Source organism: Triticum urartu, chromosome 4A (assembly GCF_056163025.1).
Source record: "Triticum urartu cultivar PI428250 chromosome 4A, HENAU_Tu73, whole genome shotgun sequence".
Taxonomy (NCBI): Eukaryota; Viridiplantae; Streptophyta; class Magnoliopsida; order Poales; family Poaceae; genus Triticum; species Triticum urartu.
This window is the reverse complement of record NC_141876.1, coordinates 135,377,575-135,395,395: the sequence shown is the minus strand read 5'-3', so window position 1 is coordinate 135,395,395 and position 17,821 is coordinate 135,377,575. Positions and strand designations below refer to the sequence as shown.

Sequence of the window (17,821 nt, the reverse complement as noted above, 5' to 3'; positions counted from 1 at the left end):
CTTGAGATCGGCCTCCAGCTGCGCCACCTTCATCTCCAGCTCCTTCTTGGCGGCCTCGGCAACTGCGGCAGCATCCTCTGCTTGCTTAAGGGCTCCGCCGAATTTTTGCTCACGCGCGGCAAGCTCCTCCTCGTGGCTGTCGAGGTTAACTTTCCGCTGCACCAGCTCGCCCTCCTGCGCAGACAGCTTCTCAGCGGCAAGCCGCTGTTGCTCTTCAACTTCGGCCTTCTCGAGGAAGAAGGCCTTCTGCTCTTCGGCGAGTTGCTCCCGCTCCTCTGCCAGGGACCGGAGAGCTTCCTGGTTGAGACCCCGGAGCTCCTCCGCGCGCTTCTCGATGTCCGCTCCCGCCTTCGCGACAAGCGCCTCGCGGGATTCCAGCTTGGCTTGCCGCGCGCGGTAGAGCGACAACAGCTTCCGCAGCAGCCGCTCCTCCTCAGGCTCGCCGCTGCTGCTGCTCGGCGCATCAACTAGCGTTAGCCCAGCGGAGGCGAGCACCTCTCCATCAAAGCTCTCTCCCTCGACCGGCGCCCTGGAGCTTGACGCCCAGGGGAGGTTGATGAAGACGCCATCGCCGGCCTTCAAGTAGACGCCTGGTTGGGGCTCTTCGGAGCCTGGCGCTGCGGCAGCGGCGGACGGGTCGGCGGTCGACATAGCGCCTGGCGCTCCTGCGGCCTCAGGGCCGTCAGTGCGATCACCAGACCCCTCGCCAGCTGCTGCGGCGGCAGCTTTGGCGGCCTCGTCGCCGGCGGGACCATCAGCGCCGGCTGCTTCTTCAGTGGCAGCGGTGTCGTCGGCAGCAACCTCGGTCTCCATCGGCTCCGCAGCAGATGGGTCTGATGGCCGGAAAAGTGAGAAAAGTCAAGCAAATACCCAAAAAGAAGAAGAACCCAAGGGAAGCTTTGAAGAGAAGATTACCTGTACTGGGTTCGGCAGTCGTAGTCTCCGCCGCCGGGGGGACGCTGGTGCTGTCCCTTGTCGGAGAACTCTCCCTTGCTGGAGGACTCTCCCTTGGCATTTCGGGGGCGGCCTCCGAGCGCTCCTGGTGGGGCTGCTCTGCTCCTACACAAACCAACAGTCAGATGTCAGCAAAGAAAGAGTATCCATGCGCGCCTAACAGCGGAAAGCGAACCATATACTTACACTGGGGGCTGCTCTGGAGAACAGTTGCCGGGTCCGGCAAGGTTGTCTCGGATGCACCCCCTGCTGTCGCGGTGGGTTCATCCTCGATGACAATCACCGGGACCTTGGCTCTCTTTGCTGCTCTCTGGGCCAGAGTCCTAAAAAGGAATAAGTTCAGAGTAAAGCAAATGAGATACAAGACAAAACAGCAAGAATTGAAGAACTACAAGTACAACAAGAGAATCTTACTCTTCTTCTTCCTCGTCGGAGCTGAACGCGGAGAAGTCGAAGTCCGGCTCACGTCCGGCGCGAGGAGGCGGAGGATTAGTTTCCCTTGGCCACTTGGCGGGAACAGTGGCGGTGGTCTGAGACGACCCCGCTCCGGCTGCCGCCGCGGCATGAGAAGCGGCAGGAGCAGAAGCGGTGGTCCGGGTGGACCCCGCTCCAGTTGCCGCAGCAGTGTGAGGTGCTCCTGCGGCAACAGTGCTTGCCGCGGTGGAGCGTGTCGCGCGGCGCGGCGACTGTTGACTCGCCCGCCGCCCCGCTACGTCCCCGGCCTTGCGGAGACGCCTTCTTGGTGGGGATGGAGGCTCTGCTTGCGGCGAGCTGCCTGAAGATGAGGAGGAAGAGGAGTTGATCTCCAGCGAGCCGCTCGTATCCTCGGCGGGATCGCTCGACTCGACGTCATGCCCGGCAAGCTCTTTCTCGCCGACGAGCTCCTCTCGCTCGGCACGGCTTGCCGCCTCTGCTGCCTCTGCCTCCTCCACGGTGAATCCAAATTCGCCCGCGGTTGAGGCTGCCGCCGCCTCTTCCAGCCTAATGGCGATGCGTGTCATCTCCGCATCGATGGTGTCGCGGGTGAGGCTATTCTTTTCGTCGGAGCGGACCGGCACTGCTACCAAGCCGTCAAAGAACTCCTGCACGACGTCGTCTGCAGGCTCTTGCCAAGTTGGGACAATTCCATGCGAATCGCACAGCGGCATCATTGCACGGATGCGGTCGAGCGCGGAGTTGTTGCACAGCGGAACGACACCCTTCGGCAACCTGAACACTTCGGGATGTTGAGGGTCGTACTTGAACAGCTCCCGGAGCATCGCGTTAAGCTCCAGAACAGTGAAGTTGAAGTTGAGGCCCGGACGCAGCCTCATGATATCCGCCGCATTCTTGAATTCCCAGGCGGGTCTCCTCCGTTCCTGCAGGGGGGCGATGCGGCGGCGAAGAAAATCTGCGCCAACAGCGCCTACAGTGAGCCCGGCAAGCCTGAGGCGTTGGATCCGGGTGACGGCAATCTTCAGCCTATCGTCTTCCGGGGCCACGTCACTCCAATCGCTGCCGCGTGCTACTGGGGCTTGGCGCCGGGCGGTAAACGGCTGCAGGTTCTCCTCGACAATCCAGCACCAGCCTGCTCTCCATTCCCCCACTTGCCACAGAACTCTCCCTCCAGATAAGTGTCCTTCTTGCCGGCCCTCGAGATCCAGGCGATTCCGCCGGATAAAGGCTCTCCTCTCTCTACTCGGGGCATAAAGAAGTGGCGAAAAAGGGCTACATTGGGATAGACTCTGACAAAGTTTTCGCAGAGATGTGTGAAAACTGCCATGGTCAGAACAGCATTGGGGGTGAAGTCAAGGAGGCGGAACCCGTAGGTGTTCATAATATCGCAGAAAAACTCAGAGAAGGGCGGGCTGGCTCCTGTCGGTGAAGATGATGAAGATCTAGCTCGTGTGAACGCCGAATCTGGTTCACACAACCTCGACTCCCCTACCTGGCGCGTCAAAGATGTTGGGGGACTAATCCACGAGCACCTATGGGACCGGCGGACCGAGTCCCTTTCGGTTCGGCGGGGGCGAGGGTCGCACGAAGAGCGGATCGAGGCAAAGCACACGAGCAGTTTACCCAGGTTCGGGCCACACGGATGCGTAAAACCCTACTCCTGCTTTGTGGTTTGTATTGAGTTCTTGCTCGGGAGCGCGGAGTGCTATAGTACACCCCGACAGCTAACGAGACCGAGCGTGAGTGTTCTCTTCCTCTCCCCCCTACGTTGCGCATGGGCCTCCTTTTATATGCTCAAGGGGTCACCGACAGGTGGCAACGTAGACAAGGGTAAAAATGGAAAGGTGTTGCGGTTGGTACAGCTACCTGCTACAGTGTATCATACCTAACCCTGACGGCAGGGGACCAGGGCATTAAATGCCCGTCTACGTCGCCTAAATAGTGCGAAAGGGACCGTCGGGGACGCCACCGCTCGCCACGATGGCAATCTTGTCAGCGCCGCTTGCCACCGCGCACCGCTGGCTGCACAGCCTCCCGCCACGTACGCCTGGAAGGGTCCCAGAGCGACACGTTGGTGGATGTGCTGGAGCACGGGCACAGAGTGGTGGCTTGCCGCGGCAAGCGCCTTGCCGCGGTCATTGTCTTGTCGCGTCCGGGAGCTTGTCGCTCACCGGGCCTTGCCGGGACGCGTGGCGCGTCGCGGCAAGTTCCTTGAGATGCCTTGGTTGGCCTTCCCGGCAAGCTCCTCTTGTCGGGGTCTTGTCTCCTTGGCTTGGATACTTTGTCCTTGAATGGCTCCAAAGGAACCACGGAGGACCTTGGCGGTCACCTGGCAAGCCTTGCCGCGGGATGCTGCGACTGCCCGTGCACAAGTTCGGGATACTAGGGTACCCCTACTCTAGTACACCGACACCTACCCCCCCTTCATGTGCCATTTTACATCAATCCACCCCCTCTTTGGTGTTACATATGAATTGAATTTTATCATTGATATGTCTGTCCTTTTTGCAAGTTCACCTGACTCTTTTTCTTTGTGAAGGACGGACTGTGGCTTTCACATGTTGGAATACCTTGCAAAGTGGGAAGGTAGACTTGTTCCCGCTGTCAATGCTCCAACGGTCGTTGAGCTCCGGAAATTGTACACATGGAACTAGTTGATGAATGAAGATTTCAACAAGCGGTCCGGAGCACGCGAGTTCGTGGAGGAAGCTGTCAAGAAAGTCTTCAAGAAGTATAAGTGATCACGTGGCGTTACACACCGGACGCATACCTCACATTCTGTTGCCGAGGAATGTAAGGTACTACCTTTTGTCCTTCTCAAAAACTATGTCCGTGTGTTATTCTATGACTGCAACCCCGAGTAGCCTAGTACGCAGTGGTGGTTCATGAATGACATTTGAATATTTTCTATAATATTTTGTGTGGATGTGAACCTATTTCAGGCGTGTCAGTAGATACGTTTTATGTTTATCATTATTATTTGTGGTTTCATCGTTTGCACCACCTGGTTGTTGCTTCGAATGCGTGCACTATGTTCTAAAACATGGCGACTGTAGTTCATCAGACATGGTTATTAAAAGTCATCGTCGTTTTTTCATTTGGCTGTTTTTCTTCTTCTTTTTCATTGCTAACTGCATCGGCTACCATGGTAGTTTTGATCATGTAGCCGTAACCTTTTTTCTGCGGTTGATGCACGTTACGCTTTTTCAACTTTGCTTCACATATATTGCACACAACACAACATGTGTGACTAAACCGTGTCGAATTATCATGAAAATATACACGTTGTAGAGTCATTACAAATAACATGGCATTTTTCAGTACAGCTAACAGGGCAGATTCAGTACAAAGAACACGGTAGATTCAGCAGCAAACAGGATGGTAGACCCAGTATATTTACCATGATAGATTCAGTATAAAATATCATGGCATATTTAGTACTAAATAGCATGGCAGATTAAACACATATAACATGGCAGATCAAGCACACACAATATGGCAACTGCAGTTACCCATTCAATGCATTTTTCCTGCAACTTCTGATGCCCCTCAAGAGTCAGTCTCCCATTTCTAGAAAAAATTCACAACATCTAGGCTACAAAACAAAATGTCCCCAAGGACCATGTCACAGCGCCCCAATTTTGCTTACGGATTGCCCGTCCCTTTCTTCATTTTCTTGTGTTTTGCTTGAATCTCCAATCCCAATTTGTACCTTATCTCTTTTGGACGCCCCTTTGTGATGGAACGGGGCGGGTTCCTGACCTGGGTTTGTGTGCTTGCTGTTCCAGATCCTATCTCCGAGTTTTCAGATGATGGCCCCGTGGACGAAGGCACACTTGATGTGCGGGGGAACCTGTGTAAGGCTTCCTCAGCTTTCCTCTTCTTGATCTCATCAAGCTCTCTTTTCAAGGCCATCCTGTGTTTTTCTGTGACTCTCGTTGTCTCATCACTCTTGCATGCTTCATCAATTAGCTCAGCATAGTTCTTTGTCAGCACAACGTGCCTCATGGCTTCCATGGTTGACTCAGGTCTCTCGTCATGCACAGCCAGAACTGCGTTTGTTGTTTGTGGCGCCAACGCGTCATCAGCGTCCCAAGTCCATCGCTGCCTTATGAAATGGCGGGGCATCCGTGTCACAGCATTCATGTCCATTACTTTTAGTATGTGACAACACACAATGTCGTCCCGTTCAAACTTGTAGCATTGGCAGTAGTATTCGCCTAGGCCGATTGAGGCTTTCACGAAGTAGTTCCTTCCTTTGTCCGGGTCTTCAGGTTCTAAATCTGACATGCCCAAAATAGAACACACCTTGAACGTATGTTCATCCACCTGGAAAGTCGTGAACATGCTGGCACGCTTTATTTCTTCCTGGAATCTGCAAGTTTTGTGTGTTTTCTGTTAAACTATCGTGCGCTCTTTTTTTGTAGCACCTTATGTTGTCATGGAAATAGAAATACATTTTTGTTTGAACATGGCAATTATAGTACATTGAGCATGGCAAACATATCACCTTGAACATGACAAATATAGTACATAAGACATGGCAATTGTAGTACATTAGACATGGCAACTGTAGTACATTAGACATGACAACTGCATAACATTTTTCAACTGGGCATCGTCATTTTCCACACCAACATTCCCAATGGAAGCACATTGCATAAAACATGGCAACTGCATTTTATTAAACATGGCAACTACAGTTGAGTAAACAATGGCAATTGCATTTCAGCAACACATGGCGGTTGCATTTTAGTAAACATGGCAATTGCATTTTAGTAGATATGGCAACAATATAACATTTTTTTGGTTGACATTGGCATTTGCATACCAACATGCCCAATGGAAGTACAGTGCATTAAAACATGGCAACTGCATTTCATTGAACATGGAAACTGCATCCGGGTAAGCATGGCAAATAGAATTTCCATTGAACATGGCAACTGCATCTGAGTAAGCATGGCAAACAATATTTCATTAAACATGGCAACCACATATCATGGCAACTGCATTGCATTCTATATGGCACCTACTGCATTCGTGCTTTGCACAAATACGACCGTAACGCAACTGACTTGTTAAAGATCTTGTTGGTGTATATCTTGCTCATTTGCCTCTCCATTGGTAAATACATTAGTAATTTTGGCTGCTTTAGCACGGTGTTCGCTTCTTGCTGTAGCTCAGATCCTAGTGTTTTTTGTTGCAAAGCTGTGTACTGCTTGGCAAACTATAGCAATGAGTTGCCAGGGCTCACGTACCGCTTCAAAACAGCATTGAACCCCTCGCTGCGCTGCGTAGTCTACAGAAACGGGAAGAAGCATTGCATGAAGTAGGCCGGCACCCAGTACATTCACTTCTCCCATAGATTAGCAAGAGTTTCGTTGTCTGCGACTTGATATGTTTCAGTCATGGCCATCCAGCTCCTTTCAAACTCCTCCACCGTCAAGCTGTGGTACATGCACAGCTTGAATGCCTTGTGCGGCTCTGGATGGTCAGCAAAGAACGGTCCTAGCGTCTCCTCAACCTTCTTTATAATGTGCCACCTGCAGTGCCTGTGCACTGCCAACGGAAAGACCTCATCTATGCCTGCACGCATGCTAAAATCCTGGTCTATTATTATGTTCATCGGAGCAAGTCCATCCATGCACTCCAAGAAGGTCTTGAACAACCAAACGTACCCATTCGTGTCTTCGTTCCGAACGAGCCCGCATCCGAACTACAACGACTAATTGTGGTTATTTATTCTTATGAATGGAGCACATGGCATCTTGTACATATTAGTGAGATACACCGCGTCGAATGAAATGCAGTCTCGGAAATGTTTGTAGGCTCTCCTTGCAGCACCATCCACCCAATACATGTTCCTGACACGGTCCTCATCGTCCAACCTTATCCTGTAGGAGAAATCTGGATCTTCCTTCGCTTTCTCATCGAAGTAGGCCATTATGGCCTCTATGTTAGCCAACTTGCTCTCTCTATGGTACTTTGCCTTTAGGTTTGTGACGTCAGCTAGTATGTAGGGCATGCTACTCAGAGTCCCGTTTTTGCTGTGGATGAGTGATAGTATCTGGACCATTCTTGATGGACTGACGTTACAATCATGTAGCAACTTTATGAATTTCTTCTCGAGGGGGGTGAATCCTCTGTGGGCGGTCAAAAATTTCACCAGGTCGAACTTCTTTATGAGTTTGTGGTTGTGCTCATCAAAATATTCAGTGAACACCCACTGTGCTCCATCTACATTTAGCTTACACCGGACAGGGCATTTGGTCTTGAGAATGATACCTCTCTTTCGTTCCGTAACTACAGACGCAACACCTTTCCCCTTCTTGTTCCTTCATGCCTTGTGGCACCTCATCTCACCTCTGCTGTACTTGTTAGTTTTCTTAATTTTCCTATGGTATTCGGTGTTGACCGCAAACCCATGGAACTTTGCATATGTCTGGTAGAATTCCTTTGCTTCTGCGAACGATTCAAATCTCTGCCCAACGTACGGTGGCTGAGGTACCATGATCTCCGATTGCCCACCATCTTCATCCCCTTGTGCTTCGTCATCAGTTTCATCATTCACTTCAGTATTGGCGGCAGTTTCATCTACCCGAGTGTTGCCAGTGCTTGTGTTCAAAGGGGTGCCTGTGGGCATTGCTGGAATGATTGCCATTTCCGACTCTGACTCAGCATTGTTTGCAGCATGATTGTTGGCTGGCTGGTGGAACGCGTCCTCCGTGCGCTTAGAGCTCCCCGCAGTAGATGTCCCTGTGCCACTGTTCACTGTAGTTGTAGGCCCTGTAATAGAAAAAACAGGTACGCGCGTAAGATTTTGCTTGAGTAACATGTTTATTTGTAACAGATCACATCAACTTCAAGTGATTTGGCATGACATCATTCAAACAGCAAGCCGTGAGTCTGTGTGTGGACATGCATGGAAACTGTAGTTGTCCAGTCATGGCAGCTACAGTCCAACAAACATGGCAACTACTGTTTGCCAATGCATGACAACCAGCTCCTTTTTAGTACGAAAACTTGGATTCTATATGCATGGCAGCTGCAGTCCTGCATACATGGCAAATACTGCTACCAGTACATGGCAACCAGTGTGTTCTAGCATCAAAACTTTGCATTCTAGGCTTGAGCTCACTAGGAAAATGCGATCAACCATTAGTGCTGCACACATGCTTCTAGCAGTTGGCAAATTTCCGAAGACAATATATGACTCATTGCACACAACCACTTGTTAGCATTTTATGCTTGATTTTTTCCCACCATCACTGATACAATCTTCTTTTTTCGTCACGTGCTATTTGCCACAAAAACAAATGTAGTGCTCTTTTTGTGGTCCAATTTTTTTCCTTACCTTGTTGTGCTGCATGTGCCCATCTTGTGTGGTCTGTCACACAAAATTGACATGCTCTATCTGCAATCTGTGAAGCTTGCCATGAGACGTTTGTCGGGGTACCACCACCGTAATAACCTGTAAGCATCGTAGTAGTTGGTCAATACATGGCAACTGCAATTTGTGCTGGCATGGCAACTGCAGTTGTTCCTCCATGGCAACTACAGTTGTCGAGGGAGGGCAACAACAGTTGTCCAGGGATGACAACTGCAGTTATTCATTCATGGCAATTGCAGTTGTCCAGTCATGGCAACTGTAGTTTGTCAACTATGCTCCTTGTGCTAATTCACCGTCCGCAACTTCACTTTTTATGGACTCACCTGTGTATGACGTCGATGGCAGGTACATGGGTGATGCCTGCCGCCACGTGCTGCATGAAGGCTCTGCGTTTTCCCCCCGACATAACTTGTGAGTCTTTTGCCAACCTTTGCAAGTTTATTTTTCATGTCTAGACCAGTATGTGTTCTTTTTCGTATGCGTTACCTTGATTAGCCATATTAGCTAGTTGAAGTTGGCTGCCCGTACATTTGTCAGTGTTAGCGCCTTGTGACTGAACTTGCCACGGAGCCCCCGTGAGTGTGGTTTGGTCATAAGAACCTGCGAAAAAATGACAGTGTAGGAAATAAGTAGAATGTCATCTTCATCGTCACGAACATGGCAAATGTTCTTTTCTTTTGTTATCACGCATCATACCAATGCCTGCATACTGTTCTAGTAGTGGCAGCAACGGCCCTGTAGAAATGAGTTGACTGTACTCTGATGCATCCCAAGGGGGCGTTTCTGGTCTTTGAGAACCCCAAGTATCAGCGCCATCTCTGTGATTCATTCTTTTCCGCGTCTCGTTTCTGCCAATGTGCTCTCAATCACTGCATGAACAAGAACGCATCAACAATCCACAAAAAAGGTATCCTTGTGCTGCTTGCATGTAGAAGTTAACACGTCAGTGTTATCACATTTTCATGCGTAGGAAACCAACATATCATGGCTAGTAGGACATGCACATCCACTATCTTTTTCTAAAATCTGGGTGCTAGCTATCCGTTTGATTCGATGGCATCAGCCTCTACAATAGGATGGCAAGCAATAAGTTGACATGGTGGCAGTTGACGCCAATGATAGGTGGCAACTCACGTTAGACACCAGTGGCAATTATTATTCAAACCCCCCATTATTCCAAATTTCTCAATTTTCTCTCCCTTTTTATGGATTCCTACACATACATTCATTTTACCAACTACGTGCATCAAGCTACTGAGAACTTACGGTTATATCTAGTGTAGTACATGGCAGATCTAGTGTATTCTGCTTGGCAACTGTGAAGACACACAACCTATGTAGTGTCTTACCCTTGTAGGATGGATCTAGTTGCCACCTTCGTCGGTAATTTTGCAATTTTCTGCCCAGAAGAAGGATGAGAAGCAATAGGGAGGTAGGGACATTCACCTGCTTTTAGCTGGTCGTCTTTGGAGGGCGTTGTTGGAGTGGGGTGGGGGGGTGGGGGAGATAAGGGGTGTGGTTTGCGGTGGGAAGGCCCTACGGATCTGCTCTATGGATCTGCTCTAGTTGCCATGGCAACCAGAGAAGGCCGGCGATGGAGGTAGGGGTCCGGGAGGTGGGAGAAGATGGCGGCAGTCGGGATAGGGGACCGATCAGAGGCCGGGACGGCTGGGTCGTGCGGGCTGCTGGGTCCTCTGGCCCGGACATGCGGGCGGGGTTGCCACACACCGGACGTGCGGGCTGTGCCTTTGCGCGCCCGGACGCGGTCGTGCGGGCTGGTTCCTGTCCATGCCACATGAGGTGTGTGGCACAACTACCCGATACACCACACGTGTGGCAGTTATCGGCGTCCTTGAAAAAACCAAAAAATATATTTTAAGTGGAACCTAATATATTTTTAGTGAGAAACTTTTACATTTGTGCCCCTAACCCACTACTCAGATTTGCACCTAGTTTCGAAGCATGCTCAAATTTGCCCCTCTAATGTTAGGTGCACTTATAGGAATGCTCTTTCGTGTCGTTACTGCCCAGTCAAAGGGCCTTGACCGCTATCTGGACGTTTGTTGGACATTTTGCCCCTAGTATATGTGTCACTTACGGGTGGGACCCATTGAAGAAGAATAAAAACAAAAACCATATCCACCCTCTCACTCACTTACACGTAGACCCACTGGAAAAAAAAACGTCTCTCTCACTTACATGTGGGACCCCACATGTAATTGTCTACTTATTTTTTCTAAAATGATTTAGTAGTTTTGTTACCTGTTTGGGCCATTAGTCTCACTAATAAGCATAGTGTTAATTAGGGTTACACTAATTAATGGCCCCCACATGTCATAAGAAGCGCACTAATCCTAATCAAACCATCGGCGTTAAGCCGCTAGTGAGCCACGGTAGAGGGAATGGGAACTCTGATGGGCGACCAAAACGGCAGATAATTTCATCCTACACGCGCCTGGGCTTGCTCCGTGTCGAACTAAAGTGGTAGGGCGAGAGGGGACGGTCGGGGTGTCGTCCATGGTTGAGGCCAGCAGCGGCGGCGGTTGAAGCATGGTGGCAGAGGGGCTAGAAGACACAGGGAAGAGGGGATAGAAGGCACGGGGAACGGGGGCTCACCGCATGCATGCTAGAGTGGTAGAAAAGGTTGGAGAGGCCCGAGAGCGAGCGCGTGCACCTCGTCTACAGCCACCGAAGCAAGGCATCATAGGGAGGGGGTTGTACGAAGAGGAGCTCATCAGAGATGTGTTTGGCAGATCCGCTACAGCATATGGATCTTTGCAATGGTAATTGAGCGTCAGGGATCTGACGACCCATAAGTATATGGGGTCAATCGTAGTCCTTTCGATAAGTAAGAGTGTCGAACCCAACGAGGAGCATAAGGGAATGACAAGCGGTTTTCAGCAAGGTAGTGTCGGCAAGCACTGAAATTATCGGTAATAGATAGTTTGATAGCAAGGTAATTTGTAACGAGCAACAAGTAGCAATTGTACCAAAAGTGCAACAAGGTGATATGTCTCCAACGTTTCTATAATTTTTTATTGTTCTATGCCGTTATATTATCATTCTTGGATGTTTTACCTTCATTTTATAGCAACTTTATATCATTTTTTTGGGACTAACCTATTGACATAGTGCCCAGTGCCAGTTGCTATTTTTTGCTTGTTTTTTACTTCGCAGAATATCCATATCAAATGGAGTCCAAACATAGCGAAACTTTTTAAAGATTTTTTTCAGCCTAGAAGACAACTTGGGAGCCAAGAAAGTGCACGAGGGGAGTGTTGGTGATATTACTACCAGTATGACCCGCCCAGGAGGGGCCGGGTCAACCCTAATGGCGGGTTACATAAGAAGCCCAATATACATTCAAGATGATAGTTTACTAAAACATATAGAAGGCCCAAAGGCCTGGGGCCGGCTTAAGGCCCGATATTGTAAACCGCCGTATGTAAGGAAAGACTTGTAAAGAAAGGCATGTAAAGGAAGTCACCGAGCCGGACATGGTTATGAGCCGGCCGGGACTCTGTAGGCCACCAGGCGTCAACCCATGTATATAAGGGGACGACCCGGTGGCGGCTTAGGGCAAGAAACAACCAAATCGATAACCAAGCCGGCGAGTTGATCCCCTTGGAGATCGAAACTTCAGCAATACCAATCCCAACTAGACGTAGGCTTTTACCTTCATTGTAAGGGGCCGAACTAGTATAAAAACTCTCTCGTGTGTCCCTTGTCCCGATTAACCCCTTTAAGCTTCCTAGTGCATTGGCCCTACGACTAAGTCCTTGCTCTAGGACATCTGCCGTGTCAACTCCACGACAGTTGGCGCCCACCGTGGGGCCAGCGCACGGTGGATTTGAGTTCTTGAAAGGCAACTTCGAAGGGCTCAAGGGATACGCTGTGGGTCGGATGACCAAGAGTCGTTGCGGCAAGCTCTACATCGACGACGAAGGTTGGGGCCCCGAGGCCGGCTCAATCGAGTACGGGTACCGGGTCCCCTTCGGCGGAATTCACGTCTTCATCGGCCGAATCGGCAAGTCAGGCCCTGAGCCGGACGTCCACACCAACCTCATCGAAACGGCTCAGCGCGCCAGGACCGCCCGTGTTCAATCTGTCGTGAAACATGCCTTCGTAGGCTGCATCCATGGCGGTGAATACTCCGAAGGATCGATGGAAGGCGGGGAGATGGCCATCTGCTCTGATACTGCATCATCAACAGGTGAGACGGACTCGTTGTACCAGCTGCAAGACGACATGCTCGGGGGCTGTTCCGATGGCAGCAGTATTCCGGACCCTCTTGAGCCGCCGAATTGGGCCGGAGTCTTCATGGCGGGGACGCAGCCCGGGCAGAATTCTACCGCATCGGCAGCAGCAGCTACCGGGTCGGCAGCAGCCGGGTCAGGAGACCCTGCGCGCCCCCCGGCTCAGATTCTAATGGACCTCACATATCGGCTGATGACTCTGTTAACCGCTATGGTAGAGCCGGCGGGTAAAGCCCAGCACGACGCAGAAGTAGCACACGTGCGGGAGGAGATGGTGCAAGCTAAAGAAAATCTAGCCATGGAGGAAACCCGGATGGCAGCAGAACGAGCAACTCTGGATGCTCGTGCTCAGCAACTTCAAGCAGAAACTTTCCGGCTCTCGGTGGATCTTAACACATCAAACGAGGTCATGAGGAGGAGGCATCAGAAAACTCAGTCGCGTCTGCCTCTAACGCTGGATCCGAGGAACCTGTTCCATACACCTGGGGCTGGGGGAGCCACCCGTCGGAGGCAAACCGGGTCACGACACCCGGTGCACCAGTTCAGCCACGTGCCATGGATCCACCTCGTGTAAATACAACTCCTCCTCGTTATGTGTCAACACCTCCGGGTCACTTCTCCACCCCCTGGAAAACCTCATCGCAGCATCGGCTCGTTTGGCGGCTCTCCCAATGGAAGGCGACTGCCAGCAACAATTGAAACCCGGAGGGTGAGAGAACTACTTCAGACAGCTCTGGCCCAGCAGGATGCATACTCCTACAGTCGAGACATGATTCATTCAACTCCTCGCCCAAGTCGGAGCCCGAGTTACAGTAGGCACATGGAGTCTGCAGAGATGTCAAGTAATACTCAACGCCACAACCGGCCATATAGGCATGAGCCGGTGCGGGCTGGAGCCCTTAACTTGGCGGATCAAGAGAGGATTCATCAAGAGGCGGAACGAGTGGCTCAAATAGCAGCAGAGCAGGCGGCTCATCAAACCTTTCCGGCTTATCCAGCAACCTCGGTTGAGGCAGGAGTGGTCACAAGAACCGGAGGCGTACCTTGCTTGGTACCGGCCATACGCAATGAGCGGTTGCCAAAAGATTTCAAGGGGCCTCGTAAGGTGCCTAATTACACGGCTGACCTACAGCCGAAGGCTTGGATTGAGAGTTATGAGATGGCTATGGAGCTGTTGGAGGTTAGCGACGCTGCAATGGCCAAGTATTTTACCATGATGTTGGATGGAACAGCTCGGACCTGGTTGAAGGGATTGCTACCCAATTCTACAGGCTCATGGGCAGAGTTGAAAGCGCGGTTCATCCAGAACTTTAAGGACACGTGTAAGCAACCAATGTCGATTGTGGACCTGACCAATTGTAAGCAAGAGGACGGTGAGTCTACAACCCATTGGGTGCGCTGGGTCAAGGAGATAATACATTCGTCTGATAAGATGGATGCCAGCTCAGCAGTCTTGATGTTGGAGAAAAATTGCCATTTTGAACCTCTGAAGCAGAAGCTGGGGCGGCTTAAACGTGACTGTAATGACATGGGAATGTTGATGGCGGCTCTTGTCAAATATGCTGATTCTGATACCACCAAGGACCCGGTGTCTGACGAAGAAAAGGCAACAAAGGGAAAGAAGGACGGCAATGGCAAGGGTCACCAGCATAACCCGGCAACTCAGGGAGGTAATAAACGTAAGGCTGATGAGTTTGTTGCTAATACTAATGCGCAGGGTGGTAATCAGCGGCGCAAGGGCAGACAACCCCCTCGGTCAGGCGGGTCAGGTCCCACTCTTGAGCAATTATTGAATGAACCTTGTCCAAAGCACGGTACCTGGGAGAAGCCAGCCAGCCACCTGTGGAAAGATTGCATGATCATGAAGGCATTTAAAAATTCAAATGCATTTGATGGGGGTCACAACCCAGGTGGCGGTTCAGGTGGAGGCGGCTTTCAGGGCCCGGGCGCCGCTTCAGGCGGAGGAGGTTTTCAAGGTCAAGGTTATCCTGGTCACCAAGGAGGATATAATCAGCAACACGGCCAAGGGAATCAGCAGCAGCAATCCGGTTATCAAAGCAACCCAAAGCAGTTGAGTAGCAAACAATATCATGTCTTTACTACCAGTTTATGTAAGAGGGACCAGAAACTTCACAAGAGGGCCGTCAATGCCGTTGAGCCGGCAATTCCACGGTATCTACGTTGGTCGGAGCAGCCTATTGTGTGGAGCAGAGAGGATCACCCGCCCCGGGTTGATAATCCGGGTCACTTGGCTTTGGTAGTGGCACCTCAGGTTGGTGGGTACAAGTTTACTAAGGTGCTCATGGATGGAGGCAGCAGCATCAACATCCTCTACTATGAGACGTTCCGCCGGATGGGATTGACGGATAAAAATGTTAAACAATCCAACACTGTTTTTCACGGTGTGGTACCTGGTAAATCGGCATACCCAGTTGGTAAGATTGAGCTGGAAGTAGCCTTTGGGGATGAGTATGACTCCAGAGCGGAAAAATTAACCTTTGAGGTGGTTAAGATCAAAAGCCCATATCATGCTCTGTTTGGACGGCCGGCTTATGCCAAGTTCATGGCTCGGCCGTGTTACGTATATTTGCAGCTCAAGATGCCGGGTCATAAAGGCACCATTACAGTACATGGGAGCCGGAAGATAGCCTTGGAATGTGAAGAAGGTGATGCTGCCTATGCTGAATCTGTTTGCGCAACAGAGGAGTTAAAATTTTACAAGGATCATGTCGACCCGGCAGACATGACATCATTAAAGAAACCAACGACAGAGCATGAGCCGGAGTTGAAATTCAAATCAGCTGACGACACTAAGATGGTTGACTTTGTAACTGGCGACTCATCCAAACAGTTCATCATCAGCGCAAACTTAGATCCAAAATAGGAAAGCGCGCTCATTGAGTTCATCCGTGAGAACGGAGACATCTTTGCATGGAAACCTTCAGACATGCCGGGTGTCCCGAGGGAACTCGCTGAGCACACTCTTAATATCGATCCAAAGTTCAAACCTGTCAGACAATTTCTCTGACGGTTCAATGAAGAAAGGCGCAAGGCCATTGGGGAAGAGGTGGCCCGGCTCTTGGCAGCCGGGTTCATTGTGGAGGCCTTTCACCCCGAATGGTTAGCTAACCCGGTGCTTGTACTAAAAAAGAATGGCACCTAGCATATGTGTGTGGATTACAAAGATCTGAACAAGGCTTGTTCGGCTGATCCTTTTGCTCTCCCCCGTATTGATCAGATCATTGATGCTACGGCGGGTTGCACACGGTTGAGTTTCTTAGATGCTTATTCCGGTTATCATCAGATTAAGATGGAAGTCAAGGATCAAGAGAAGACAGCTTTTATAACTCCCTTTGGAGCTTTCTGCTATGTGTCTATGCCTTTTGGGATTAAGAGTGCCCAGGCGACTTACCAGCGGTGTGTGCAGAATTGTCTTCACAATCAAATTGGGCGCGATGTTCATGCTTATGTGGATGATATAGTAGTGAAATCTAGGGAAGAGGAAACCTTGGTCACGGACCTGAAAGAGACTTTTGATAATCTCCGGGTTTACAAAATGATGCTTAACCCGGCCAAGTGTGTTTTTGGAGTGCCAGCCGGCAAGCTCTTGGGTTTTTTGGTGTCTAACCGAGGTATTGAAGCTAACCCGGAGAAAATCAAGGCAATTACATCCCTAGCCAAACCAACATGTGCCAATGATGTTCAGCGGCTGGCGGGTCGTGTGGCTGCTTTGAGCCGGTACATAAGCCGGTTAGGGGAAAAGGCTATGCCTCTATATCAGTTGATGAAGAAAACAAATGTTTTTGTTTGGAGCGATGCTGCGAACGCTGCTTTTGAGGATCTGAAGGCACAGCTGGCTGAGCCGCCGGTCCTGGCTGCTCCAATTGAGAAAGAGCCGCTATTGTTATACGTGGCTGCCAACTCCTGGGCTGTTAGTGTGGCTATTGTGGTAGAGCGCAAGGAGGCTGGCAAAGAGCATCCGGTTCAGCGGCCGATTTATTATGTCAGTGAAGTGCTAATTGAGTCTAAACAACGATATCCACATTGGCAGAAGCTTGTTTATGGGGTGTTCATGGCGAGCCGGAAGCTTAAGCATTACTTTCAGGGACATCCAATCACTGTGGTTAGCTCTGCTCCTTTAGGAGATATTATTCAAAACAGAGAAGCCACGGGGCGAGTCGCCAAGTGGGAAATTGAGCTTGGGTCTCATGGGTTGAAGTATGTTCCATGTACTGCAATTAAGTCTCAAGCCCTGGTCGACTTCATCAATGACTGGACGAAGATGCAGATGCTAGAAGAGAAGCCAGACAACACGTATTGGACTATTCATTTTGATGGATCCAGGCAATTGGAAGGCTCGGGGGCTGGAGTCGTGCTAACTTCCCCACGAGGTGACAAATTTTGTTATGTGTTACGGTTGATGTTTCCTTGCACTAACAATGCAACAGAGTATGAAGCCTTCCTCCATGGTCTTTGAGTGGCAAAAGAGATGAGCTTGAGCCAGGTCAGATGTCTTGGTGACTCGGATCTAGTGGCTCAACAGGTATCTGGCAAGTGGGATTCCAAGGACCCTCTCATGGCGGCTTATTGCTGAGAGGTTGATGCCGTTGCAGGATATTTTAAAGGTTATCAGGTGGAACACATTAACCGTCGAAAGAACGAAGCAGCTGGTGCTTTAAGCCGGCTGGGGTCTCAGCGTAAGCCGGTGCCACCTAACACCTTTTTGGATGTTTTGCATAACCCCTCTGTCAAGTTGCCCACAGAAGAAGATTTAGCTGTTCTTGAC

The 17,821-nt window shown here is 50.4% G+C and overlaps 1 protein-coding gene across 1 annotated transcript; it reads right to left on the bottom strand.

The window, feature by feature from the left end:
- Positions 1-6,739: 6,739 nt before the first annotated feature.
- Positions 6,740-7,333, bottom strand: LOC147975123 (protein FAR1-RELATED SEQUENCE 5-like). The gene is made up of 2 exons (XM_087520283.1): positions 7,150-7,333; positions 6,740-6,975 (listed from the first exon to the last, which is right to left on the bottom strand). The coding sequence occupies exons 1-2, from the start codon at positions 7,331-7,333 to the stop codon at positions 6,740-6,742; spliced, it is 420 nt and encodes a 139-aa protein (XP_087376409.1).
- Positions 7,334-17,821: the final 10,488 nt, after the last annotated feature.

Bases quoted from the DNA above. Each gene is read 5' to 3' on its own strand.
- LOC147975123 (XM_087520283.1), bottom strand. From the start codon at position 7,333: ATGGCCTACTTCGATGAGAAAGCGAAGGAAGATCCAGATTTCTCCTAC. The intron at 6,976-7,149 runs GTGCTCCATTCA...GCATGCGTGCAG, and splicing joins TAATATGTACAAGATGCCAT to GCATAGATGAGGTCTTTCCG.